Below are 12,296 nucleotides of genomic sequence, written 5' to 3'. Positions count from 1 at the left end.
GAGGGGGCGGGGCGGGGGCTTCTCTCCCTCTTGGCAAGGAATGTTGTAAACGTGGACAGTCTCCAGTTTGCAGTGGGATTGCTCAGACTCAGCGCGTAGATGAGCAGCGGCCGTTCTATGACTGGCTTCACTGTCAGTGGTCCTATAGGTCTCTCCTATGCAAACAATCAATGCCAAACTCATGTGCAGTGAGCATTGTCAGAGCATGAGGCTCGAAGCATAAAGACATTTTGAAAGTTATTGGCTAGGGAGAGGCTGTAACGACACTCCTGACCAGTAAAACAAATGACCAAAATCTAATGTTTAACCAATTCTGAAATTATTTATAGTTTTTCAGGTCAGGAGTGTTCATATAGACTTTTCCTATAGGGTATAGGGTTATGCTACCATTTTTTATTTAACCTTTATTTAATTAGGCAACTAGCAATTGCAGTGATTCATTGAGGGGGAATAGCCAGGTCCTGAACCAGCTATTCTACAGTCAAGGTAAGTGCACTACCTCCGAAAGCCATTCAGACCTCTTGGTAGAAGCAATGGTATGCTTAAAGATAGATTGAGTTTAATTACTAAACAGGTATACATCCTATTTAATCCATCTACTGTCACGCAACAAGCTGATCTCATGCTAAATTATCTCCAGTGGCCCAGTAGCCTGAAGAGACCCTCGTTCACATTCATCTAATGGAATTGTAAACTAGGCTACATGTATTTTTACGCACATGGAACGCGTTTTAAATGAACAACTAAACGTGTTCCGATATGACTGCTGGAGGTTATGACAGCTAGAAATCCGAGACCACGGGCTACAACTGTCCAACTCGTCAAGACCCCTAAACGGTTTGCCGGCCCACCTCTCCCTGAAAGTAAATGGAAAAACACAGTCCCGTTTTATTGGTCAGAGACAAATGCGCAACTTGGATGAATGCATTTATCATGGTCGCCAATCTCCAACGCGTAAAAGGAATTATTTTCTCAATCTCTTTGTGTTTTATTGCCACTGTAGTGGTCGCGCAGTATGACAACTACAACTTTAGACATTTCCCACAAGAGGAGCTCATGCCAATCGAGTCTGCGTATGCACAAGGCTTGGACAATTATGCCTCAGAAAATTGGACGGACTGTATCAAATTCATTGAATTAAGTTTACGCCTGCATCGACTTCTGAAAGACAGCGTGACATACTGCATACGAAACTGTAATGCCAGTCATGTACAGCTACAGGAGCCTGTCATGGCAAGCAGCACCGGGGATATGCAGATCTTCTGGCGCATTTTGATGCGAGCATCATGCCTGAAAAAGTGCAGGATGCACTTCCCTGCGCTCTCGCTCCCTTACCCTAGAAAAGAGGTCATGGATGATTTCGATAATAGGTCGCCCTACCGTTACATGTACTTTGCTTATGTCCAGGTAAGTCACATTTTGGACTCAGAAATACATATTTATGCTATTTTCACAACCAGAATTATGAGCGCAGTAGCAGGCGGTGGCGCAAAAGGCCTGAGTTTTGATGAATAAACAAATTGAAGGCGTGTTGAGGCTTAACCCCTCATTGGCCAATCATAATGTGCACCATGGGTAAATATGTGTTTGCCTCAAGTTGTGTATATGGTATTTTATGCATTGCACTGTCATCAACTCCTACTAGTCCATTATAACCTCATTTGTTAAATAGTTTACAGAAACAACAAAAATGGGAAATGTCCACTCACCATTACTACTTCCAAATATAGAATATATCGCTATAACAGTATATCGCTGTATACATCAATGATGTCGCTCATGCTGCTGGTGATTCTCTGATCCACCTCTACGCAGACAACACCATTCTGCTCTTCAACCGATCGCTGCCCACACCCGCCCACCCGTCTAGCATCACTCCTCTAGACGGTTCTGACTTAGAGTATGTGGACAACTACAAATACCTAGGTGTCTGGTTAGACTGTAAACTCTCTTTCCAGTCTCACATTTTTATTTCACCTTTATTTAACCAGGTAGGCCAGTTGAGGACAAGTTCTCATTTACAACTGCGACCAGTCCAAAATAAAGCAAAGCAGTGCGACAAAAACAACAGAGTTATACATGGGATAAACAAACGCACATTAAGCATCTCCAATTCAAAATTAAATCTACAATCCTCTTCCTATTTCGCAACAAAGCATCCTTCACTCATGCTGCCAAACATACCCCCGTAAAACTGACTATCCTACCGATCCTTGACTTCGGCGATGTCATTTACAAAATAGCCTCCAACACTCTACTCAGCAAATTGGATGCAGTCTATCACAGTGCCATCCGTTTTGTCACCAAAGCCCCATATACTACCCACCACTGCGACCGGTATGCTCTCGTTGGCTGGACCCCACTACATATTCATAGCCAAAGCCACTGGCTCCAGGTCATCTATAAGTCTTTGCTAGGTAAAGCCCCACCTTATCTCAGCCTACTGGTCACCATAGCACCACAAAAGTAGCACGCGCTCCAGCAGGTATATTTCACTGGTCATCCCCAAAGCCAACTCCTCGTTTGGCTGCCTTTCCTTCCTGTTCTCTGCTGCCAATGATTGGAACGAATTTCAAAAATCACTGAAGCTGGAGTCTTATCTCTACTTGCACATTCATCTTCTGCACATATATCACTCCAGTGTTTAATTGCAATTATTTTGCCACTAAGGCCTATTTATTGCCTTACCTCCCTAATCTTACTACGTTTGCACACACTGTATATAGATTTTTCTATTGTGTTATTGACTGTACGTTTGTTTATCCCATGTGTAACTCAGAGTTGTTTGTGTCGCATTGCTTTGCTTTATCTTGGCCAGGTCGCAGTTGTAAATGAGAACTTCTTCTCAACTGGCCTACCTGGTAACATAAAGGTGAAATAAAAAATAACCTACTGTCGGGGTTGATAAGGTCAGTAGTGACTTTGCCACATGAAAAGGTAAACAAACAAACAGGCAAATATAGGCTACAAGTGGATTCAGCACCCCAGAAAGCAATCTGAATTCCCGCGATTTGACAGTTAGGTCCAATAGAGGAAAGTGGAAGATCTTTTTTTTTTTTACAAAATCAATGCCATAACCAATTGCATTACTGCTAAGACCAGTTTTTGGTCTGTCTTAAATATCCTCTCTTGGCTGACTGAAATTGGCATAATGGCGCACGTTTATAAGGACACACCAAAAATAATTCCACCCCTTCCACCTCAGCGCAAGCGAGCTAATGCTAGGAAGGTAAAATTACAAACCTGGCGAAAGGGCTGGAAAATGCCAATGCACCAGTTTTTACATGACGAAAGTCAAACTAACGTGCGTTTCACACTTGCACCTGCTTACCGCAAGCATAAAATAGAACCTGTTGTGTTAACCACGATTAATTGCAGGAAAGATGCAGTGCATTCGGAAAGTATTCAGACCCCTTCCCTTTATTCACATTTTGTACATTACAGCCTTATTATAACATTGATTAAATTAACATCTACACACAATACCCCATAATGACAACGCGAAAACAGGTTTTTAGAAATGTTTGCAAATGTATAAAAACATTTAAATAATACCTTATTTACATAAGTATTCAGATCCTTTGCTATGAGCCTCGAAATTGAGCTAATGTGCATCCTGTTTCCATTGATCATCATTGAGAAGTTTCGACAACTTGATAGCATTCCACCTGTGGTAAATTCAATTGATTGGACATGATTTGGAAAGGCGCACACCTGTCTATATAAGGTCCCACAATTGATAGTGCATGTCAAAGTAAATAACCAAGCAATGAGGTCGAAGGAATTGTCCTTAGCTCTGAGACAGGATTGTGTCAAGGCACAGATCTGGAGAAGCGTACCAAAACATTTCTGCAGCATTGAAGGTCCCCAAGAACACAGTGGCCTCCGTAATTTTTAAATGGAAGAAGTTTGGAACCACCAAGACTCTTCCTAGAGCTCGCTGCCCAACCAACCTGAGCAATCGGGAGAGAAAGGCCTTGGTCAGGGAGGTGACCAAGAACCCGATGGTCAGTCTGACTGAGCTCCAGAGTTCCTCTGTGGAGATGGGAGAACAACCATCTGTGCAGCACTCCACCAATCAGGCCTTTACGGTAGAGTGGCCAGACGGAAGCTACTGATCAGTAAAAGGCACATGAAAGCACGCTTGGAGTTTGCCAAAAGGCACCCAAAGGACTTTCAGACCATGAGAAACAAGATTCTCTGGTCTGATGAAACCAAGATTGAACTCTTTGGCCTGAATGCCAAGCGTCACATCTGGAGGAAACCAGGCACCGCTCATCACCTGGCCGATACCATCACTACGGTGAAGCATGGTGGTGACAGCATCATGCTGTGGGGATGTTTTTCAGCGGCAGGGACTGAAAGACTAGTCAGGATCGAGGGAAAGATGAATGGAGCAAAGTACAGCGAAATCATTGATGAAAACCTACTCCAGAGCCCCCAGGGCCTCAGACTGGGGCGAAGGTTCCTTCCAACACAATGACCCTAAGCACACAGACAAGTCAACACAGGAGTGGCTTCGGGACAAGTCTTTGAATATCCTTGAGTGGCCCAGCCAGAACCCGGACTTGAACCCGATCAAACTTCTCTGGAGATATCTGGAAATAGTTGTGCAGCAACACTCCAACCTGATAGAGTTTTAGAAGATCTGCAGAGAAGAATGGAAGAAACTTCCCAAACACAGATGTGCCAAGGTTGTAATATTATCTAAATCAGTTTGCCCTCAAAGTTGTGATATTTCAGAAATAAACCATCCTTGCTGCCATATCAATAGTCTCAAGCAGTGGTCGCCAACAAGTCCTTCGAGGCATTCCTAGTCAATCACCAAACATTTCTGTAGAAAGGCCAACGTCAAAGGCATAAAGGCTTGCTGCTCCTTTTTTTTGTGTTGTGTAGTTGCTGGGAGGTGCACTTGATTCAGAAGCCCTTCGCAGGCAATGCGTTTCCATTTTGTATTTTCAGACAAATTAAATGGTTCAAACTCCACCTACCCCCCCACTGAATGAGTAGCCAAGTGTATCAATAGCCCTGTGTTTTTTGAATTATTATTAGCAGCTTGTCATGTCTATTTTATATTGAGGTATTTCGCTTTCTCTGGACATAGGAACAACATGACTCGGATGCAGTGCGACTCGAGTCGGATGCAGTGCGACTCGAGTTTCCCCCTCTCTGGTCAGTCTCACCTGAGAGGAGAGAGTGTGCAGGGACCGTGAGAGGCGGACCCTCTGATGTCCTCTCCCTGCCAACTCTGAGACTAATGACGTGTTCAAAACAACTGGTAACTTGAAAATCTCCGACTTCAGTGCGTTCAAGACAACTGGGAACTCTTGAGGGGAAAAAAACAAGATCCGACTGGGAAAAATCGTTTTGAACTGTCATCCAACTCGGAAACTTTACTGCACAAACCTCATTCCTCCAGAACTGTTTTTGTTCTTAAAGACCCAGGCTCAAGGTGTACCTAGATTGATGGATGTTTTACAAACATTTGGAAAATATTCAGGGTGTGTGCTTAACGTACACAAGTTCCAAGCCCTAGTATATAAATCTGCCCCACAGGAAGAGCTGAAGAGTAGGTATAACTTCCACTGGACCTCTTCATCCATTAAATCTCTTGGAGTATATATACCAAAAGATACACCCAAACTTTATTGCATGAATTACGATCACATTAACAACAAAATACACTGCTCAACAAAAATAAAGGGAACACTAAAATAACACATCCTAGATCTGAATGAATGAAATATTCTTATTAAATACTTTTTTCTTTCCATAGTTGAATGTGCTGACAACAAAATCACTCAAAAATTATCAATGGAAATCACATTTATCAACCCATGGAGGTCTGGATTTGGAGTCACACTCCAAATTAAAGTGGAAAACCACACTACAGGCTGATCCAACTTTGATGTAATGTCCTTAAAACAAGTCAAAATGAGGCTCAGTAGTGTGTGTGGCCTCCACGTGCCTGTATGACCTCCCTACAATGCCTGGGCATGCTCCTGATGAGGTGGCGGATGGTCTCCTGAGGGATCTCCTCCCAGACCTGGACTAAAGCATCTGCCAAATCCTGGACAGTCTGTGGCGTTGGTGGATGGAGCGAGACATGATGTCCCAGATGTGCTCAATTGGATTCAGGTCTGGGGAACGGGCGGGCCAGTCCATAGCATCAATGCCTTCCTCTTGCAGGAACTGCTGACACACTCCAGCCACATGAGGTCTAGCATGGTCTTGCATTAGGAGGAACCTAGGTCCAACCGCACCAGCATATGGTCTCACAAGGGGTCTGAGGATCTCATCTCGGTACCTAATGGCAGTCAGGCTACCTCTGGCGAGCACATGGAGGGCTGTGCGGCCCCCCCAAAGAAATGCCACCCCACACCATGACTGACCCACCGCCAAACCGGTCATGCTGGAGGATGTTGCAGGCAGCAGAACGTTCTCCACGGCATCTCCAGACTGTCACATGTGCTCAGTGCGAACCTGCTTTCATCTGTGAAGAGCACAGGGCGCCAGTGGCGAAATTTGCCAATCTTGGTGTTCTCTGGCAAATGCCAAACGTCCTGCACGGTGTTGGGCTGTAAGCACAACCCCCACCTGTGGACGGCGGGCCCTCATACCACCCTCATGGAGTCTGTTTCTGACCGTTTGAGCAGACACATGCACATTTGTGGCCTGCTGAAGGTAATTTTGCAGGGCTCTGGCAGTGCTCCTTCTGCTCCTCCTTGCACAAAGGCGGAGGTAGCGGTCCTGCTGCTGGGTTGTTGCCCTCCTACAGCCTCCTCCACGTCTCCTGATGTACTGGCCTGTCTCCTGGTAGCGCCTCCATGCTCTGGACACTACGCTGACAGACACAGCAAACCTTCTTGCCACAGCTCGCATTGATGTGCCATCCTGGATGAGCTGCACTACCTGAGCCACTTGTGTGGGTTGTAGACTCCGTCTCATGCTTCCACTAGAGTGAAAGCACCGCCAGCATTCAAAAGTGACCAAAACATCAGCCAGGAACCATAGGAACCGAGATTTGGTCTGTGGTCACCACCTGCAGAACCACTCCTTTATTGGGGGTGTCTTGCTAATTGCCTATAATTTCCACCTATTGTCTATTCCATTTGCACATCAGCATGTGAAATTTATTGTCAATCAGTGTTGCTTCCTAAGTGGACAGTTTGATTTCACAGAAGTGTGATTGACTTGGAGTTACATTGTGTTGTTTAAGTGTTCCCTTTATTTTTTTGAGCAGTGTATATGATGACCTAGATAGGTGGCATTCACTTCCCTTAGATTTTAATAGTAGAATTGAAACAATCAAAATTAACATCCTGCCAAGGTTACTGTATTTGTTCCAATCACTGCCCATAGAAATCCCACCTAAACAGTTTAGGGAACGCGATAAACGGATATCAAGGTTCACCTGGAAGAGTAAGAGACCAAGAATTAGATGTGCAACATTACAATTACCAAAAAGCTGTGGGGGTATGGCCTTACTAAACCTAAAATATTATTTTTGTGTCAGCCCAATTGAGACATCTGGTGTGTTGGTGCAATTCAGAATACGAATCCAAATGGAAAGACATTGAGACTACTTTGACAGAGATACCCATACAGTCAGTTTTGGGAAATAAGGACATGGTAATAGAAATATACAATAGACAAAATCAGTGGATTCATATCTCTCTGAAGACATGGTTTAGGGTGGTTAAGCAAAATCATTTAGACAGAGAGATCAAACTGCTGAGTTGGCCCGCATACGACCCCAGCAACACAGGACAGCAGATTTAAACAATGGACGCAGAAAGGCATCACATCATTCAGTACAATTATAAGGAATGGGGACCTAGATAACTTCCAGGACCTAAGTAAAAAACATGGCATGGATTTTTACAGATACCTACAAGTTCGACAGTATTTCTTAAGGGAGATAAAAATGATTGACCCTCGAGCACCTCAACAATTAATCCAAGTATTCACTAACACTAACGCATACAACTTGGGGGATAACAAAAAACCTATTTCAAATCTCTACTTGGGTATTCAATCCTCTAAGAAACATTCTACAAACTATATTAAAAATAAATGGGAGGAGGAACTTAATATTGAAATAACTGATGAAACATGGTTGAACATATTAGAGACTCAACAAAGCTCCACCAACTCAGGGTCATGGAGATAATTCTGATGTAAGAATGTTATACGTTTCTTCATAACACCTAAACTGAAATCAAAACAGACTGGCTCACTACACCTTGTTGGAGAGAATGCGGTCTATTGAGGGCAGATCACTCTCATATCTTTTGGACCTGCCCCGCAATCGACACTTACTGGGGAGAAATAAGATCTAACATTGGAAAAATAATGGGATGTGACATAGAACAAACATTCATTTCTTTGTACATGGGTGAAATACCTGGTAACTTACACAATAGAGAAAAGTACCTCTTGAAGGTCCTACTGGCAGCCAGTAAAAAGGCTATCACTAGGAAATGGCTACAAAAAGACACTCCCACAGTGACACAATGGATAGACATTGTAGAAGAAATACACCACATGGAGCGTATGACCTTTGCTTTAAGAACTCAAGAAGTGAGAGGTCAAGAATACTGGGGAAAATGGGTTTCGTACTTGGAAAAAGGTCTAATTCAAAGATGTCAATGTAACTAATATGATGAAGGTATAATGTGCACTGTAACTGACAGATCTTTTGTTGTTCTTTTACTTTATTTGTACTTTCTTTGTGTTCCTCAAAAACAAACTATTCCATTTTTTTTTTAAATAACTGTTTTTATTAGGTTAATGTCCATTTTTGAAGTCGTGTTTAAAAAAAAGAGCGGTAGATCTCAGCGTGCTTTTTGACTTGCGAAAGTGACCTTGACTCAGAAAAGGTTGGTGACCACTGGTCTAAAGCAAAAGTACTAGAAAAGCTCAAAGTAGCCCAAAGTCCTGCCACACACCACATTCAGTTCCAATGATGGAAAAGACACAAAGAAAGGAAACCGCTTTGAACAATTGAGATTCCCCTGTCGACATACAGTATCTGTCCCACTGCAGCTAGAATACTTATCAAATTGTATTTTCCTCCCTTTCTTGAAGTCATCATTGATCTGACATGACTGGATTGATGCTAGCAAGCGTTCTAATCTACAGCATTGCTATCACCAATTGTCTTAATGTTAGATCAGTGATAACTTGGATGAAGGAAGGACGCATTTTCGGAATATTCCAACAGGGCCTTCACCACTTGGCCTGTGTTATGTTTCTCCCAGACGGATGACCTCCAGAAGGCGTTGGCGTCAGCCCACACCTATCTACAGAGAAACCCAGAGGACCCGGTCATGACACGGCACATGAACCAATACAAAAGAGAGTTTGACTTGGAGGGCGCGCTCATTGACCATGAGGAACACCCCTATGAGGTGAGCATAAAGGAGAGGTGGGAAAAGGTACTACAAAATCCACTACAATCTGACCCCAACCTAATATCAATCCACAATACCCCGTCACTACAGATTCACTAATATTCACAATACCCCGTCACTACAGATTCACTAATATTCACATTACTCTGTCACTCAGGGTGGGGGGTTGGGATCAATTCCATGTAATTGTAAATTTCAGTGTTCTTCCAGAATTAACTCAAATGAAATTAAACTGACCCCCAACCCCTGACATCCACACGACCTTGTCACCCCCAAGGTTAGCTTCCTGAAAGCGGTCACCTTGTTCAACTCTGAGGACTTCAGCAGCAGTATCAGTCACATGGAGCAGGCCCTCAGCCAGTACCTCCAGCAGTACAGCCTGTGTCAGGCCATGTGCCACGGGGCCTGCGACGCCGACCTCCCCCAAACTAAAGACCTGTACCCCACACTGGCAGGTAGGCTACTGCTGCCTCACTAAGACCCAAAAACACTGAAGGCAGACCCGGGTAAAACCAGGGTTCCTTAGAAGAATGTGCAATATACATGTTTGATTAAAAAAAATGAAATAGTGAGAAGCTGAGTTTTTTCCAAAACAAAGTCTGGGCAAAACAAAGTTGCAATCTTAGAATCTGGAAATGGAAGAAAAGCTCTTTTTTAAAAAAAAGGGGCAATTGGTACATCGATTTTTGGACTTTTAAATGAATGATATATGCCTATTGATTCTTGAAGAATATAACTTCAAAATTCCTCATGGAGGTTATTGTCGTACCCCACCAGAATCCAACATATTAGCCTGTAACGCTCCATTGTTTGTATACAATGTCATTGAAAACAAAAAACTGTATAGCTTCAAAACGTGGTTAGACGTATCATTTTGATATCATGGTCAGTCCTTGCATCCATAGCTCGGTCTAATAAATGTGAGAGTGGTTTTTAAGTTAAGGTGCCAGAGATGGTCAGGGAGGTCAAGGTCAAAGGTTGCTTATATTTGGCAGTCAGGGCTGGCTACACAGACCCAGATTATATAAACCCATGAGTAGCCTCAATTCTGGTTGAATTAGTTATGTACCATGACTTTGAATGACTATTAGGACTAAACTCATTTTTTGCCACCTTCTTTCACAGATGCCTATGTTGACGCACTGAGATGCGAGGTGAAGTGTGAGGAAAACCTAATGCCAAATGTTGGCGGCTACTTTGTGGAGAAATTCATCGCCACTATGTATCACTACCTGCAATTTGCTTATTATAAGTGTAAGTACCAACCATAGTCATATAATGTAGATATTATCCACCATCTTACTTTGATTAACAATAATGTCAAGCCTATGTATCGGGACTAAACGAAAGAGTCCAAATAAAAAGGACAAGTTATTCTTCTCCTCTCAATACAGTAAATGATGCCCGCAGTGCGGCCCCCTGTGCGTCCAGCTACGTGCTCTTTGACCCCGAGGACAAGGTCATGAGGCAGAATATGTTATACTACCAGTCTTACAGAGAGCAGTGGGGCCTGGATGACCACAGCTTCACACCCAGAGTGGTGAGAGAATGGCTCTATTCCTCTTTTCAACTTTCCTCACATCCTCTCACCTCTTTCTTTAAACCCATTGGAAAAGGAAGTCGGAAGGGAGCGACAAAGGACCTACTATGGCTGAAAAAGAGGCGAGGAGATAGCGAGGAATCACTGTAAAGACCAATTGAAATAGACAGCCAATGCATCCTTCCTGTTAGCCTTCATTGGAGGTATATATCTGGATAAATGAAAGCAAGGTTTTCTTCTATTAAACTGCTTTCACTAATCCAGCCTTCTCAACTATGGGATTTTGCGCTTGTTTTCTTACAACCTGTAGTGCTCCTCCTAGGCTTCCCCAAAACCAAACGTGGGAGTAAATGAGTGCACACTTCGGGGAGAAACGGAATTGGACTAGTACACTTCAGAGACAGGAAGGAAATACATAGGCAGCTAGGGATTGATTTGGAATTAGGCCTTCCGCTGCTCAGTCTCCGACCTAGCACGGCCCTGTAATAGGAATCCTAGACTTGGACAATCCCCTGCTCTGTTCAAAATCACCATGGTGATCTAGGAATGCAAATGCTCAGCGCAGGCCTCCACTCTGTACATAAGCGCAGAAACACTGTTTGCCTCGACTCAGGCATTATGGGGAAAAAGACACAAATCACAAGGATGTGAAATAATTCAGTCTGCAGATACTTCCATTTTGTGTTTTGTTATACTTAACTTTTTTTTTTTTTAGGGCAGCGATTCATTGAAAAATGCAAGGAATTGAGTCTGACAAGCTTTATGAAAAGGTCAAACTCGACTTGCAGATCGTGTCCAAAGTGAACGTGAAAGAATCATTTGGCTCTGTTTCAACAGGAAGCATTGAGGTACTACAACCATACCACCTTGCTGAAACAGATGCTGGCATTTGCAGAGAACTACTTGCAGTCTGATGAGGTAGGATAATGCAGTTTAAGGTAATTAAAGGGGAACTTCAAATGAGAAGTCGTCATTTCATATGGTGCCTGTAACGCTATAACATAAGATGATTCGTTCTTTAAAATGTCTGGCACGGAGTCGTTAGGGTTGTAGGCACAACATGGCGTTTTGAATTTCCCTTTAAAAAGGTTGTCGATAACCCTTACGATTGATGACACAGACCTTGACTCACAGTATCGGTTGTGGACCTTGTTTTTACAGGACTTTTTGGGTCCAGAAGAAGCTGCCATGGAGGACTCCTCTGATGTTGAGTTTGAAGGGCTTGGAGACTATCAGGAATCAATCCTGGCTAGATGGTCACAACCCAAAGCTAAAGGGGACGTTGGTGATTCCTAAGCGTTTGTTCTTGACTAATGATGAATAAAAACAGAAAGACAATG

General features: G+C 43.3%; 1 protein-coding gene across 1 annotated transcript; it reads left to right on the top strand.

Annotated features, from left to right (window-relative positions):
* The first annotated feature begins 832 nt into the window (after positions 1-832).
* On the top strand, positions 833-12,294 carry LOC112223757 (cartilage-associated protein). Its single transcript, XM_024386939.2, has 7 exons — positions 833-1,407; positions 9,264-9,413; positions 9,694-9,871; positions 10,542-10,670; positions 10,811-10,956; positions 11,794-11,874; positions 12,118-12,294. The coding sequence occupies exons 1-7, from the start codon at positions 868-870 to the stop codon at positions 12,250-12,252; spliced, it is 1,359 nt and encodes a 452-aa protein (XP_024242707.1). The 5' UTR covers positions 833-867; the 3' UTR covers positions 12,253-12,294.
* Positions 12,295-12,296: the final 2 nt, after the last annotated feature.

Source organism: Oncorhynchus tshawytscha, linkage group LG24, assembly GCF_018296145.1.
Source record: "Oncorhynchus tshawytscha isolate Ot180627B linkage group LG24, Otsh_v2.0, whole genome shotgun sequence".
In the NCBI taxonomy this organism is placed as follows: Eukaryota; Metazoa; Chordata; class Actinopteri; order Salmoniformes; family Salmonidae; genus Oncorhynchus; species Oncorhynchus tshawytscha.
The sequence above is the reverse complement of the archived record's forward strand: the minus strand, read 5'-3'. Positions and strand labels throughout refer to the sequence as shown.

What these genes read in the sequence shown, in the direction of transcription:
- LOC112223757 (XM_024386939.2), top strand. Translation starts at nt 868, where the DNA reads ATGGAAAAACACAGTCCCGTTTTATTGGTCAGAGACAAATGCGCAACT. An exon ending in TGTACTTTGCTTATGTCCAG is followed by an intron (nt 1,408 to 9,263) that starts GTAAGTCACATT and finishes TGTTTCTCCCAG; the next exon opens with ACGGATGACCTCCAGAAGGC. An exon ending in ACAGCTTCACACCCAGAGTG is followed by an intron (nt 10,957 to 11,793) that starts GTGAGAGAATGG and finishes CTGTTTCAACAG; the next exon opens with GAAGCATTGAGGTACTACAA.